This window comes from Falco rusticolus, chromosome 6 (genome assembly GCF_015220075.1).
Source record: "Falco rusticolus isolate bFalRus1 chromosome 6, bFalRus1.pri, whole genome shotgun sequence".
NCBI lineage: Eukaryota > Metazoa > Chordata > Aves > Falconiformes > Falconidae > Falco > Falco rusticolus.
In genome coordinates, this window is record NC_051192.1 from 66,860,060 (window position 1) to 66,877,426 (window position 17,367).

At 37.1% G+C, this 17,367-nt stretch overlaps 1 protein-coding gene across 1 annotated transcript in view; it reads right to left on the reverse strand.

The window, feature by feature from the left end:
• SNTG2 (syntrophin gamma 2) overlaps positions 1 to 17,367 on the reverse strand; it is a 268,449-nt gene that overhangs the window by 73,195 nt on the left and 177,887 nt on the right. The window contains exon 9 of the mRNA XM_037392081.1: positions 11,056 to 11,183. Coding sequence (XP_037247978.1) covers positions 11,056 to 11,183 — 128 coding nt within the window. The remainder of the gene's footprint in view (positions 1 to 11,055; positions 11,184 to 17,367) is intronic.

Genomic DNA, 17,367 nt, shown 5'->3' on the forward strand with positions numbered 1-17,367 from the left:
AAATTCCCAAAAGAGAATTATCTGAATTACTTAATCTCTTTGAAATTCTGTGTTAAAAATGGGATTTTGTATTCTAAATGACATATACCTCATATCTTAAAATATATTCAATTTGCTTGTATAATTGGACTGTTAACAGAAACTATGTTGCTTAAAAGATATTGAAGCATTAAACATAAACTTGGAATGCATTTTATATTTGGGGTTTTTTTGAACCTTTTTCTTCCAGTTTTGTAACTTTATTATTAAACTTGGAGTAATGAATTAAGATAACTGAAGTAACACAAACATGCTTCTACAGGTATTTCCTTAACTGATGCGAGTATAGAAGTAGCTGTATTCCATTAGATTTTTAATAACTTGTGCAGAAGAAAAGGATAGTGGGAGAGGGCACAGGTTTAGCATTCATGAGATTTCTTATCCTGTTTCCTGTGAAGTCATACAAATAGTAACACCAGCACTGAGGAGAAAGAACAAGCGAAATATCACCAGCTGAAAGAGAAAAGAGAGTAGGATACAGGTGTGAGGTATCTGGTTTTGCTGCAGACAGAAAAATCTGAGGACTTACATTCTCAGCATGCTTTATTGGTATGGAATAGGTGGAGGAGTCTTGCAGGGAAATAGGAGTAGCTTGAAAGACTGAAAGCTATACGCAGTATCAGTGTACTCCTGTCAAATCCTGAGTGCAGAATGTGTAGTAGGACTAGTCAGTGTGGTCAGCTGGAGAATGGAGTGTATATATACTTATCAAGTGTTTTATAATTCCAGCACAATTATTAGTGGTAATTCAAGAGATGGATTTCACCTCATTCAAGTATATGAAGATCTGTTGCCTAAGTATATGGATCACAGGCAGCAGACACAAGCTGGAACATGGCAAGCTAATTCGACATTAGATTTTTATTCTGGTTTTTTTCCCACTAAGGTGATCAAAAACTGGCACAGGATGCACAGCAAAGCTGTGGAATCTCCACCCTGGGAAGTGTTCAGGAATTGACAAGAGAGGGCCCTGAGCACCATGTTCTCATTAGACATACTCTGAGCAGTGAACTGGACTAGGTGACTTCCAGGATCCCTTCCAGCCTGAAATATTTGATGATTTCTATAAGTCATGCTAAACTCGTGAAACTTTTTTTTTTTTTTTTTTTTTTTTGTTATCATAAGCGAGTGCACAAGATAAGTGAACTGGATCATTCTATGGAGACCCTTATTCCTTTTCATTGACTCCAAGGTGAGTCCAGGGATTTCACACATTCATAGGTGAATGATTACTACTGTCAGGTGAGATGAATCTCATTCATTAAACTGCAGTCCTACAAAGATTTCAAGCACATGGGCGGTCCCACAGCATTTAGGTGAAATGTCATTTTGCCTCAAGTTATTGACATGAAGATGCCTTTTTTAGATTCAGAGCGCATCACATGTTAATTCTACTCAGAAAGAAAGTACAAGAAAATGTTAGTAAATATAAATTATCAAATCAAAAAAAGATTGGTTTCACCATCTTATTGAATGCATTGGCAAAATAATTATTATCAAAGCTAAACCCCCTTCAACTGTATTTTTAAAAAGTCTTAATGCAAGTGTTTACAATTTATTTTGATCACCAGGATAATAAACATTCAGGCCACTTTCTAATTGCTCCTTAAGCAAAATGGAAGTGTGTGGGAAAGGTTAAAATTTTAAATAATAAATCACTCAATTGTATTTCACAGTATTCATTGTAGGAAGACTGGATTTACCTTAATGATGTCTTCAGAGTTGATTTGATAATGTCAATGGCTTCAGTCTCCAATATAATACATAAGTGTCTCTGTGAATTTTTTTTACATACTTGAGATGGCTAACAAAATCTGTATTTGGATAATAATTAACTGGACTGCCTGCAACTGCAATGCCAGCTGAGGTCCAGGTTTAAGCTCTGTAAGTCTTTTGGAATGAGGAGAGCATGTAGCTCATGACAACAAACCTGTGTCATGACTACAGAGATCATCAGTGACATTATGTCTAAATTACATGCAAAAGATTGCTTCTTCAGGATGTTCAATTCTCCACAGGATTTAAACATCCAATTTATACTTTCTATGAAATGCAGACACGTTTGTTAGGGAAAAATAGATGTCCATATGCTTGACTTACACTTAGTAATGTGCTGGATTTCTTTGAAATCTGAACACCTTCTGCTTTCAGAATTAAGAACAATATAGGCTGATCATGTAATTACTACTATTATTGATAACACCATGCAAATTGGTTTTTTCCCATAACTCTCCTCTGAAAATACGTATTTCTTGAACAAATAGGTATTTTGTAAAATAACAGCAATAAAGCTAAATAATGAGCATCACAAACTTCAACATATTCTGCTCACTGTAGAAGTTGGTTGGGTTTTTTTTGGTGTCAAAGTTAGTGGGAAGCAAGCAGGTCTGCTGTGGAAACTCCAGGCTATTTATCTATCCTAAGGCATTTACTGAAGACATCTGGGGGTAGATTCCTTCTGAGCTAATCCTGGTGGATTAGAATTTAATATGTGGTCAGCAAGCAGAAGACAAAGTCAGTCTCAAATTCTCCAGAAACAAACAAAAAATAATAATTCTTTGAACTCAGTGGTAATATTAACAATTCCCCGAGAGTAATAATGTGTTTATCTTTTTTGGAGGACAGTATTTATTTTGCCTTTTCTTCTGCTTGCTGGCAATATGCCATGATGTAATCCACCATTCTGTCTTCTCAGGGATGCTATTTACCAGAAAAAACCAAGACTGAAGAGGTGTCACATGGATTTTCCAGAGCAACACATCATCTCTGGGGGAAAGCAGAAATGGTTCCTGAGTACACTCATCCTGAAAAGATTGGAAGTTCTTCATTTTCGCTTGTGCACTTAGTTGCAGTATAGATTTTAAAACTAGAAGCTAAATATCACAAGCGTGAAGATTCAAAAAACAAATCAGCTCACTCTCCTTATGTTGGCTTCATGCTACTGAACAGAATTAAAGGGATTTATTTAAGTATATGAATATATTGCCCTAGAGTGCAAAGAAACAGCAATTTCCTTAGTTTTCATGTCACTGATTTTTGATACATTTTTATACTGCATCCAAAAGTATGTCTAATGTCTGGCCAAAACATTTTACATGACTTCTTACACCGGGAACTGGTACTAAATCTCTAAGAAGCGATATTCAGTGCTGACCTTTTATTCTAACTGTGTGGCACTGCTCCTGTCTAGCTTTTTCTTCCTGCCTATACCTTGATTTTGTCTGATTTAGCAGCTTATTCTAGCCAAGGGTAAGTGACCAGAATTGTAGATAGATCTGCAGAATGGCTGGTCACTTATGAGCTACTTTTCTGTTTACAGTCTGTTGGGCAGATCTTATTCTGTTGCCTGCACATTCCTGATCCCTTGCAACTGATTTCCAGAACGTCCTGCTGCTTGAGCAGAATGTGACAAGTATACTGAAACACTTAATGATGCTTTTAAAGAAAAACACACATAGCAGTCTTCAGTCCTTAAAAAACTGTATATAGCACATTTTTTTAAAAAAAATCCACTGATTTCATGGCTTATTCTTTTTACACGTGACCTGAACAATGTAGTACAAAACCAATAAGTTGTCCTGTGCATCATATTCCTAAAGACATAACAAAGTGCTTGCTGGAGGGCTTCAAAGATGAAAAAATTCAGAACAGAAGTTACAGAATGGATTCCCATACAGGCAGATGCCAAGCTAGTTTTAGTACTTTCTAACTACAGTCAAAAAATCAACCCGCATGTAGAAATCAAAAAACATTGCCCACAGTGAAGTATATGTCTTTTATTTCAAGGCTATCAGGTCTAAATCCATTGAAAACAAATGTCACTTTCCAACTCTATGCATAATGGAAAAAAACCCCAACCCTAAAATTCCTTAAGTGCCAAAGGAAACCCCGGTTGTTAAATCCTAAAATACTACAGCTGAAAATAGGAACAGTGACAGTAAAATACCTTTTGAGAAAAGGCAAAACTTCTAATATAAAATTTTATGTTTTTATTTAAATAATCAGAATTGTACATAGGTTCTAGATGGGGCCTTAGTAGTTTAATGGTTTTAATGCTTCTGACTTCTGGAAAATGTTTCTCCTGCTATACTCTGAAATATCTGTTTCTCCTTTATAACTCTGCAGGGCAGTGCTTTTTCAGAGCTATTCGCTGTTTAACTACTGTACCCAATCTTTTCCTTCCTTTCCTGCCACGTAACAAAGGCTTCACCAGGCTCCTATGAAAACCTATTTCATAGGGTTTTTTTGTTGTAGTAACAATATCATCCCCCTGCATTTTGTACTATTATGTTGCATTCCATTTCCAATAGTTCTATCCTCTCATAAAGTATTGTGCTCCTTTTTCTGTACTGATGATGCTGATTCTGTGTCACCAATGACTTCAATTAGTGTACCATTTTCTGCATCATCAGTCAAATCGCCCTTGAGGCACACTATTAATAATAACCCTCCAAAACTGCACTTTCTTTTTCATCTTACCTTTTATCAGACATTAATCTCTCTGCCACTGTCTCTCACCCTATTGCTCTATATTAGTTTGATTGAGATATCTTTCAGGTACATACTTGTTCTTCTTACCCTGAAGTTCAATGTAACTGCAACTGTAAACAGTGAGCAAATACTCATTCAGGTTTTGTAACTCAGATTTTGTTTAATGCCTGTACCTTTCTCAAAATTGTTTATTTAATTTCTTACTTTCCAATTTATTTATCTAATTAAAGGCATTATGTTAAATCACTAAAATGTTAAAATGGAAAACAGAATCCTTCAGGAAGATTCTGTTAAGAAGCCAGTGAGCCAATTAAAAATAAATAAATATCCCAAACCCAAAACCACCCATGTAAAAAAACCTGGACAATACTCTGTAGTAATTGCAATGGCCAGAATACCAAGAAATAGAAAATAACACCTAAATCTAATTAAGTTGTTTTGTAATTGGGATCATAGCTACATGGGCTCATAGCTACTGGGCCTGAATTACTTCCACTCCACTCATTTCTTCAATCTAATTTCCATCTTCCAAAGAAGCAATTTTTTCCCCCCATCCCTAAACTCATAATGTTCAAGAGGTTATAGTGATTGTACATTCACTTAGTCAAAAGCTCCAGTCAATACAACAAATAAAAAGGATTATATAGTACTGCCACTGTCTGCTGAAAGGACTAAAAATACATGTCTATATTTTTTTTTTCCAAATACGGATCCAGACATTCCATAGGAGAGATGAAAGACTATAAATGAATGAACTATGTTCTTCATCGACTACTTATCTTTACTTTTCCATCTTAAAAACAAAACCACCCCAAACTATGCCATGAACTACAAATTCCTTTGGGTGAGGAAGATTTAACTGATCTTATCATTTCTCTGTTAAACTTCCATCACATTCAGTGACCAACTCTATTCTCAACACTCAAAAAATGTCTCCATTACCAGTTAGCAATTAAGAGTATTCACAGGAACAGTCCTCACTGTATAGATTACCTTACCTCTTACAGAGAAAAATTACATTGATGGACTGGTGAGAAGTTCAGAATGATAGAAGTAGCAGTGCTATATTACAAAAGCAAGTGAATAAAAGTTATTGAATTAATAAGTAATCAAAAAGACTGATCAGCACACTGCATAGAAATATTCTTTCAGAGTCCAATCATATCAACAGCATGAAATAAACTAATTAAAGGTGATTTCAGTAATTAATACAATATTTCTCTCCCAGTGAGAAGAGGCATGATATCTACTACATTTCTTATCTTTCCTTTAAAATATTCTGGGGAATTTTTTGGCCTGTAGGTAGTGGTGTTCCCCAAGAGTCAGTATTGCATCATCATGTTCAACTTATTCATCAACGACCTGGATGAAGGGACGGAGTGTCCCCTCAGCACGTTTGCTGGTGACACAGCACTGGGAGGAGTGGCTGAGACCCCAGCAGGCTGCGCTGCCATTCAGCGAGACCTGGGCAGGCTGGGGAGCTGGGCGCAGAGGGACCTCATGGAGTTCAGCAAAGGCAAGTGTAGGGTCCTGCCCCTGGGCAGGAATAACCCCCCGCACCAGTACAGGCTGGGGCTGGCCTGCTGGGAGGCAGCTCTGCGGGGAAGGGCCTGGGAGCTCTGGTGGGCAGCAAGGTGCCCATGGGCCAGCAGTGTGCCCTGGTGGCCAAGGCCAGTGGGACCCTGGGGTGCATTAGGAGGATCATGGCCAGCAGGTGGAGGGAGGTGATCCTGCCCCTCTGCTCTGCTCTGGTGAGGCCACATCTGGGGTGCTGTGTCCAGTGCTGGGCTCCCCAGTTCTAGAGAGACTGGGAATTACTGGAGAGTGCCCAGCGGAGGGCTGCAAGGATGATGAGGGGACTGGAGCATCTCCTTTATGAGGGAAGGCTGAGAGAGCTGGGCCTGTTTAGTCTGGAGATGGAGAGCAGATCTTACCAATGCCTACAGATACCTTAAGAGCAGGTGTCAAGGGGCCGGGCTCTTTTCAGTGGTGCCCAGTGACAGGACAAGGCGTGACAGGCAGAAACTGCAACACAAGAAGTTCCATCTGAATATGAGGAAGAACTTCTTTCCTTTGAGGGTGCCAGAGCCCTGGCACAGGCTGCCAAGAGGGGCTGTGGAGTCTCCTTCTCTGGACACATTCAAAACCTGCCTGGACGTGATCCTGTGCAACCTGCTGTGGGTGAACCTACTTTAGCAGGGGGTTAGGCTAGATGGTCTCCAGAAGTGCCTTCCAACCCCGACCATTCTGTGATTCTGTAATTTCATTTTGTGATACAGACAAACATACTCCACAGTCCCATCTGCAGTATTTTCATTCACCCCTCTTTATGTATAATGAAGGAAAAAAATCTACCCCATACTCTCTTGTTTCATGTACGGTGCTGACAGAATCTGAAATATATGAAAATAGACTCTTGTGTCATTAAGTCACCAGTCTTCAGACTTTCTGGGAAAAATAAAAAGAAAATTCAAGTGAAAGGAAAAGTCAAGGGTAACTTCTTTCTCTTATAATGAAAAAAGAATAACAATCAAAGAGATACAGGTGTTCTTGGTCATCTCATGACACAAGAGCTAAAGGTTTGCCATTTTTTGCCAAAGTTACTAGAAAACTCAAATGAAGTACAGAGGAATTTAAACTGCATAGCTGGACCACAAAGGAAATAATATAGCCTAACTTGATTAGACTAGATTTGATCTAACCCACACTAAAAGTATACTACAGTCTGACAGACAACTCTAGCTGTGTAACATGCTCCTAATTGAAAAATGGTAAAAAATATTAAACAAGATGCTGACATTGTCATACTCTCTATTTATCCTTTTTAAATACAGCCAACAAAAACATGACCTTCAGTAACGTATAAGAATCTGTTTAGCCTTATGACAGACAATCTTTTTCTTGTTCCTAAGGTTATCTGAAAGTTGGAACTTATTTACAGTCCCAGAAAAAGACTGCTGAAAACATGAAACAATCTTGAACATGAAGGAGAAGGAAAGTGAATGAGGTCAGAGGGGCCATCCAGACTGGCTGACAGCAGCTTACCACATCAGAACAGCACGAGTAGTTGGACTTACGGATACTATATATAGAATATACAATACTATATATTAAAGAAATCACTCTGTGATTGATTTTAGTAACAGAAGTATGCTAAGTCTGCTGTAGCCAACTGCAAGAATTTCACAGGTGAAAAAAGCTGGTTTTCCGTCAGGGAAAAGAAGGATTGAAGAAAGCATAGTATGCATTACTTGTAAGTGGATCGACAGCAAAATAATACAGGCTTCAGCATCCTTTCACAAGCCATAAAATTTTGCATAGTTACAAGACAATGTCAAAAGCCAAAGGGATACAGATAATTTTGATGGAAAGAATGATATAGACCTCTCCAAATTTAATTCAGGTAGGAAGTAGAGGAAAAGACTTTTTATATAGCCCATCTAGCTGAAGAGAAGGCACACAGCTGTACATGTGGCACTACAGAAGATGCAATACTTCAATACTATACACTTAAAAAATAATCTGTCTGCTCTTGTGCCAGTGCACCTTCTCAGGGCCAATGGAGGTAACTTAAAGGATAAAATATAATGAAGCATTACAACAAAACAATGTTATGACGAACATAAGGCAGAAAAAAAGTTACAAGGATGACATACAGACTTATGGACTCATTTAATTCTGAAAAATCAGGCATGCTGTATAACAAGGTATGCAAATAGGCTCCAAGTAAATATTCTGAGAATGGCAAAATTAGCAAATTTGTCAGAAGAATCCATGATATATTTGGAGGAATTCTCATGAACATATTCAAATTACTTTAGACTGATGGCTGAAATGTGAAAGGGAGTGGAGATGGGTTGATACGGTTGAAAAGGAGGATTGTTATCTATACTGATGGTACCATTTATACTTGGAATTGCTTGTACGTTTTATTTCATGCAAAGCAGATGTGTGATTTCAGAGAGCAATTACTGAAGACAAATGTTGGAGTTTATGCTTATATGAACATGGGGAAATTTAAAGGAAAGGATACAAGTGGGATAGTAGTAAAAATATGTACATGTATTTCAGAAAAGGAGAGAATAGGATAAGAGCAGTCTGGTATCCCTCAGGCAAAAATAAACACCTTTAGCAAGAACATGGGAAACACCTCATCTGCGGTTAATCTCAAGGTGGCATTCCTCTAATGCTCATATAGATGTTCTTGTTGGTTTACTAAAATAAGCAAGGAGCATTTAGTAGAACTACAGTATCATGGGGTAGTGATAGGCTTTAATGGAATGCTTTCATCTTCCTTTAGAGTGATACAACAGAAAGGAGAAAAAAAAAAAACCAAACAACAAAACACAAACCAACCAAAACCACCAGTAATAAAGGAGTGCTGTATATACTATATATATATATATATGTGGGAATGCCATGCATCACAGGAGAATATATCTGTCTAATATTGAAAATGAAAGCACTAAGCTCCTCAATCCTTACAAGAAAAATAGATGTGTGATGGGTTGATTCTGGGCTGGCAGCTAAGCATCCACACTTCCACTCACTCCCCAACCCCTGTCCAGCAGAGAGAAGAAGAAAACTCATGGGTTGAAATAAAGATAGTTTAATAGGCAAAGGGAAGAGGTAGAAATCCAACACACCAACCCACAACAAAACAAGTGATGCAAAGGCAACCACTCACCTTCTCTTGTAAGTAGAATGATTCAGAGTCAGTCTCCAAGTAATGGATAGCCCCCCCCCAAACACTCTCTTCTCATTTTTTATTGCTGAGCATGATGTTACATGGCATGGAATATCCCTTTGGTCAGTTCAGGTCAGCGGCCCAGGTTATGCCCCCTCCTAACTTCTCACCCGCCCCTGGCCTACTCCTTGAGTAGAAGCAGAGTAGGAAAAAGGAAAGCCATGATGGTGTGTTATTAATATTGTCCTAGTCACAAACCAAAACACAGCACTATATGGGCTGCTATGAAGAAAATTAACTCCATCTCAGCCAGACCCAGTACAACATCAGAAGGTGGTTTACTTCAAAGAAGTCTCAAAATGCACATGCTACTGTTTTGGGAACTGGAATCCCTTTGGATTGCTCCATCTAATGTCTACAGTGCACAGAACAGGAGTGAAACTGCTTCAAACTATCACGGTGATAACTGAACTCAGAGGCCTAAATGTTCTATTTTCTTCCATTTTTAAATTTAAGAACATTGATGATAAGTTGCTGATGAGTTGATGACTAAATGTGCACACAGATTTGTTCACTTAATTCACAAGAGAACTTCTAAGCCTTGAATGGTTGGAGGCCTGTGATAGATTGGGAAGGGTTGGACCACATGAACTGGTCAGCTGAAGCAGGAAGGAAGTGGTGGAGGAAGTGATGAGAGACTAAATAAATGGAATTAAGAGTTCAAAGACTGTGGAAGAACCTAAAACCTTTCTGGACACCTGTGATGCTTTAACAAAGTCTGGGAGAGGAGTTGTTCAGTCATTTAGGAGACCGATTGTTGTAAGTTAAAGCAGCATAACTGTCCTACTAGAAAAAGAAAATGTTTTTCAGGTCATTTTCAGAAAACAGGTAATAAATCTGGTGTAGATCAAGAAAGGTATACACATGAATTTCTGGTACATCCTGGGAGCAGGTGACCTTTATAGTTGACTGTTCAAGAGAGATTCCAATTCTTTCATTAACAAGAATTAGAAGTAAATAAATATAGGGCAAAGAAAATGCAATAAAGAAAATGGAAAACACCAACAGTGAATGAAGTCCTGTTCTCATACATGTGGAGAACTGTGGACTACTTGGACCACAAGTACTGGAAAATTTGAGGCAGCTCTACCACATAGAATGGTTTGCAGAAGAAAGCTGATGCATGCAGTGATGTGTTAAACTTTTCTCAAGTACATTATTTATTGAAGCTTTATTAAACTTCACTTCTCCTTTCATCTTCCCTGAAGTACAGGAAAATCACCTCTGACATCCTATTCCACGGCTACTTTATAAACCATTACTTAGGTGTCTGAGATGGATAAAGATTTTACAATCAAAAATACAGTATTTTGTACCACACGCTTTGCCAAAATCTCTTGTCAATATGAGTTTCTATATGACAATGATATGTAGCACAGTCATGATGATTGTACGCTATGTTATCATTTGTAAAGAAAAAGGAAAGTTAATTGACAACATTAGAATTTGGGAATACGTAACTATTCTATTAGGGATACGGAATGAAATGTAATACCTTAAAAATTAATTCAAGTAACACCAAGCTTAACTTCTGTTCTAGTTGCTGATACTAACCAAATTCCCAAGATACAAAAGATTACAGAAAGGAGCTATATTTATTGTCCTTTTTTACTTTATCTTTGGTAATCACCATGCATGCCATTGATCTCAAGAAAAGATGGACCGCATAGTTTTTAATAAGAAGACTTTCATATCTCCAGTCGAAGAATTCTTATAAAGTCCACAGAGTAATATTAGGTACAGCTAGCTAAAAGTCCTTCCCCTTTTAAATTACAAACCTTAATTTATCTGTTCCAGCTTTGTACCTCGAGATTCGAGCCATTGACAGAGGAACTGATAAGGTGTCTAGCCAGCGCTTCTCATATTTTGGTTCATTAGCTATGGGTGAAGAAGGTGATGATGGAGCCTGTGCAGAATAAATGAGAATCAGTAAGTACAGTTTATCAAACAACATAGAGAAAAAACCATGAATATGCATCTCTGGCTCTGCTTGTCTCAGAAATGAATAATCATAGCAATAAAACTATTCAAGAAACTCAAGTTTTAGTAAACAAATAAAAAGAAGCATTCATGTAGAAAGCTACCTATCTTGATATTAGGTTTGTGACTTAATTTCAGTATTAACGTTACAAATATTTATATTTTTGTTAATATTTATAACTGACAACAGAAAGGAAATAATTTTCAGTCATAAATGTCCTGAATTTTATCTAAATGCAACATTAAATAATTTTTTGTTTATATTAATTTGATGTCTGTAACTCTTCTATATGCCTCAAACAATCAGAGAAAAAGACACAAATAATACACTAATATAAGGACTACATTAGAGAACAGTGGTTTCTTATTTGTGCATTGTGAATTTTATTCATAATGTTATTTAATAGTAGATTTAAAATTCTGATGTCAGTGTTATTCCTATCCATATTCGGACTGATTCATTTTGAAATTTGATCCTTGAAGTTTTCCTTCAAATGCTGCTACTAGAAGGGTAAGATTTTTGAAACAAGCTAAGCTGTAAAGGATGTCCAGATCCCAGAGTAGTGAAAAAAAAAAAAAATTTACAAGCTAATCATTTCATGTAACTATGGCATACAAAAGAAAATTACCTTAACATCAAATGTGTGCAAATGAAAATCAAGTTAGAGGAATTAGCCCCGATATATAGCAATTGACAAAAGGGTATACTTAAACCTAACCTAGAGCTTATACGCAGACTGTTCAGCCTGCTCATATAAGTAACATCTTACGTATTGCAACAAAAAAGCACATGAAGCGCATGAAAGCACCAAGAATGAAACATGCTAAGAAGAAAATATTTATGAAATTTTGAAAGTTGTCACAGAACCACTAGCACTAAAACATTCAAGAAACTGCAGAGAGGTGTACATCTTAGTAGATATACAATTGCAGAATATGCAGTTTGTTCCTTGTGAAACAATATCCAGAAGTTTACATCATTGTACCAGTGACTGGAAGTACAGAAGTATGCCCAAATTGTCAAAAAAAGATGGTAACTGGTTTTATTTGTAAATAACTTCAAAACAGTGGTTATAGGCAAAACTCAATTAAATTAGAAACAGATCAGAAAATGCTGGAAACTACTGTTCAGTATAGGAATTGAAATTTATGAGCATGATTATGAGCTTTAAAAATGCTTATTAAATAAACAATAGAATGAGCTAGGAGTTTCTTAAAGAATGCATAAAAATGATAAATTGAAAAGTTCTTATTGGTATTTATATCTCTGCACTACCATGACAGCTGAGCATTTCACTCTTCTCTAGCAATACTACTTACAGAGAGGCAGCTGAGGATTCACAAGCATAGATATTTAGGTCAAAGTCATACATTTGTGCTTGTCTCCAAACCAAAATTATTTGTCCCACATTGTACAGAGAACTTTGCGGTACATAACGGAGTTGAAAGTTGGTTATTTTTATACAAGCTGCAAATATGCACCAAGTAGTACTTGCAAAAGCAAATAAATCAGAATGACCCAACTTCAGCTCTGTATGCCCAGGTGTTTGTAAGCCATAATATTTACTCAAAATAAAGAGCATTCTGGGAATTGTTCTATTTCTTTTTCTTGCTCATAAGGATTTAGGATTAATATTCCCCCCGCCCCCCCCAAGCTCCTTCTTACAGTCAGCAAGGCTGATCTTTCTATTTACTTGTTTAAATAAATCAAAATAGTGAGTTTCATATTCTAACAGGGCAACTGAGAGTTAGTGATTGAGAGACACTTTTCTAGTAAATGAAAAATTTGTAATGAAATTGCTAAGAGTTGGTAACACTAAAGAATCTTTTCAGACTGCAGTCTCTGTGGGGAAAGGAATTTCATTTAGAGTATTTTCAGTCCCTGGAACAATCCAGCTTTCATTTGATTGAGGTCTCCTGGTGTTGTTGCCATATGAATATTTCATAATGAAGTCCATAGACTAACTCTATTTCATAGAATTAGCCACAGAAGGCTAAGGTGTCTCCAAAGCTTAGTATGAATTTAATAGTATCATAGTGAAGAATCTGATGCATATTTTAGAATTCTGTGCAAATTAAAATAATTGACAGAACCATAGGCAATCTGGAGTTGAAAATTATCAACATAATCTAACCGTGCCTGTCTGCAAACTGAAATGTCTAAGAATAAAGCAGAAGGTAGCTTATTACAGTCAAACATAAATGCCTGAATATGATCACTGAATTTAAATAAAAGAATCAGAAAATAAAGGAATATAAAACTTCCTGCAGCACTTTTACCTATTGTTCCCATCTTCTAAACTTTCAAGATACAGAAAACATCCAGACCATTTAAATAAAAATGTATCTTCTTCTTGTGAACTATTAGCTGTACTTTTATCAGGCTGCTGAACAATATTCTGCAATATTCTAGGCAATTTAAGAGCATTTGACAGCAAAAAAATTGATGGGTCACTCTTGCAATTTGATGTTTCCATTTGGTCCCTTACACTTCATTAAATGCTTTAATAGGATACTAATGTAAAGAAAAAGATACCTTCATGTAAGTAAAGATCAGGATTTTAGAAAACCTACATCACAGCTATTCCTCAGATTCATGAATTGAAGGGGAAAAAATGGAATCTATTAACCCCAAAGTTCTGTTACTACAGTATAGAAATATTTCTACCAAAATGCTGAACTGTTTACAACTGATGTAAACTCCTGAAGAAAATGTGACTTCTCCAAACAGTATCAAAGTTTTGATATTTGAAAAACAGTAGAAACAGTAAATCCTGACACACACACACACATCAGTTCTGGACTACTTATATCTGCAAAAACCCTACTGCATTTGAATTTTAATGACCAAGAGCAGGGAAAGGATACAAAGGGGTCAAACTGGTCCAAGTTTCAAACGTCTGTTTCTTACTAAGCCATATTCTACTAGCCAGTTTATGCTAGAGCATAAGGTTGGATTGACCACTCTTTATCTTCTTGAAGGCAAAAGAGGGCATACATATGGCCGTAAGACCACTGCATAGAAACAAAATACTATTGTAGGACCAGCAGCTCGTGTTGTTCACTTTGCCTATAATCTATTAACACTTAATCTGAGACAGATCCTTTGACATATCCCCTTCAAAACACATGGATAAAAACAAACTGGGGAAGAAGCAAGTCAATAAAACTTTTGCAAACAGAAGTCATGCTTCACAAATCTTTTACAGCTGTCCAAAACTGTTAATTAATATGAGAAGCAATTGCTAAGGTGTACTTGGGTTTCCAAACCCCTTTTGTCCCTCACAAAAGGTTCTTAACTAATTTGCTGTGAAAGAAGGCAAATGCTCACACGAATTAATAATTAGCTAAAATACAGCAAGCAAAACACAGCAGTTAAGAACCAGTTTTCCCTGTGGAGGGGCACTGTCAGTGGACTCCCACAGTTACACACGCTGCTCAGTATACTCATTAAAGATCTGGACAAGGTGCTGAACACCACACTGACCAAGTTTACTATGCACAAGTAATGAAGAACAACAAAAAGAAAACCAAACTGTAACCAGCTGCAGAAGAAGCTCATGATACTGAATGACTGAGAGACAAAAGGACTGCTAAAAATAGATAAATGCATAGTAATGCACATCAGGAAAGACAATATTAACTTCCTCCGTACTGTAATGCAACATGAACAGGCGACCAACACTCAAAACCAAGATCTTGCTGTTGTGGGAAAAGCAGAAGTTGGAAGTAAAGTAATCCTTTTTATGCAAATAACAATTAAGTCAACAAAGATTCATTAGTCTGGAAAAGAAGCAGCTGAGGAATTTATGACAAAGGTATGTAAACCAGTAAGTAACAGACAAAGGGATTAGGCAACAGTGGTTCACTTGCCTTTTTCATATAAGAAGCAGGGATATTGATTAGGAGTAAAAGACAGCAGAATAAAAACAAAGAAAGAATGTATTTCTCTATGTAACAAACAGTGACTCAGGAAGCTGCTATGCCAGAAATCATTGGAGGTGCAGGAAATGTACCCTATAAATAACTGTACATATTTCCTCTGGTTTTGTATTCTCTTGAGGACATCTGCTGGGAACAGGTTATTTGGCTAGATGATCCTTTGGTCTGACAGGTTACTGAGCTGGCTGACCTTCAAGACTTCTGTCTACTAAACAGCTGCTGCTGCTGCTCGTGTTGAAAACTCTTCACGCTGTTTCACGAAAGCACTAAAAAATGTGGCTGTTTAGAGATCTCTGCAATCGTAGCTTTTATCCTCTGGTTCATTTCACACCTTTGGCTTTCTACTCAAACTGCCAGCAATGTTGCCAATTAATGCCAATTTGTTTGTAACACCTGTCCATTAAGAAATGGATTGAACACAAAAATCTCATTTTTGACACAACACTGAACAAGAATCTGGTTGTAATGACACATAATCACTACCCACCTGGGACAGCTGTGTACTATTGACCTAGAGGAGGGTCTGATTCGGTATCCCATTAGCAATCATTGACCTATGAAGGACAATGCAGACAAGTGCTTTGTTGCGTTTTTGAACAGCTATATAACTCATTATGGGGTAACCAGGAAGTCTCCCCAGAAGTAGAATGAGTCCAGAAAGTACTCCACTAACTGGGAGACCTAATCAGACATGTCTCTATAATTAAATTTCCACTAATAACATATGAAGGAAGGCAAAAGATCACAGCTGGCTGGGACTGTCAATTTTTCATCTTTTGGTGACAGAATTTGAAGAGCTTGGAAAACTGCTATTTTTCCTTACTTTTTTTTTTTAAAAAAAACTGTCATAGATTCTAAATATCTGTAAGAAAAATGTCTTCAGAAGGAAGTGTTTCTGAATCCTTCCTGGTAATTTAATTTGCAATTTCTGTAAGGGCCGCACCTTGAAAGCAGCCACAGTGATATTGTAGGTTGACATACTGCTCTTTTGTTATACATAGGCTTCAGGCAGGTTGAAGCTGGGTTAATTCACTTTTGGAGTCAAAAATACTCAGGGCCGTATTACTCAGCACGATTAAGCTTGATTGCAAATATACCTTTAATCTCATATAACAAATACTATCTGGTTTTCAGAAAGGCAATTCTTGCAAAGTCTTCATAGTGGTTGCAGATGAAGGACTATATCTGGAGTGGCAACGTATCTATCACAAACGTTCTCGCACTACAATTAAGCAAAGAGGCAACAATAATTGGCACAGTTTATTTAGGAGACTAAATTAATTAGCAATAACAATTTCTTCCCTTCAAACAAGCTACTTTTATTCTCTGCTACCACGATTCCTTGTTTTTGTCACCAGCATTGAGAAATAAAGAGAAGACAGGAGAACTTCGTATGAATATCTCAGCTTTTACCTGTAAATGTAACCAGTGTAAACGATTTCACAAAAGACTTGTGTTCTTACTTGATCTTCTATCAAAAGTCCTTAATTTTTGCATTTGTTTGGCAAATTCCATGTCTGAGAGTTGCAAAAGACTGGTAAGATACAAACTTAACTTTCAATGAATTAATTTTCATTTATATCATAGGAGCAGAATCATTTATGTTGGAAAAGACCTTTGAGATCATCAGCACCAACCGCTAACCAAGTACTGCCAGGTCTATCACTAAACCATGTCCCTAAGCATTGCATCTACACATTTTTTTAAACACCTCTAGGGATGGTGATTCTACCACCTCCCTGGCAGCAAATATGAATTAATATATTTAATTGTTATTTTCATTACATTGAAAGGTAAAACAATCTAAAAGGAAATAAAAGGTTTGAAAATATGACACCCATCATGTTTTCCAGAAAGAGGATCTTGGGGAACTAAAGGTCTGTCAGTCTGACCTTGTGCCAGGGAACGTTATGGAGGAGACCATCTTGAGTTCATGTGGCATGTACAGGACAATCAGGGGATCAGGCCTAGCCAGCATGGGTTCATGAAAGGCAGGTCCTGCTTGACTGACATGATCTCCTTCTATGACAATCTGACCCACTTAGTGGTCGAGGGAAAGGCTTAGGATGTTGTCTACCTAGATTTTAGTAAAGCCTGTGACACTGCTTCCCAAAGCATTTTCCTACAGACACTGGCGCTCATGGCTTGGATGCATGTACTGTTTGCTG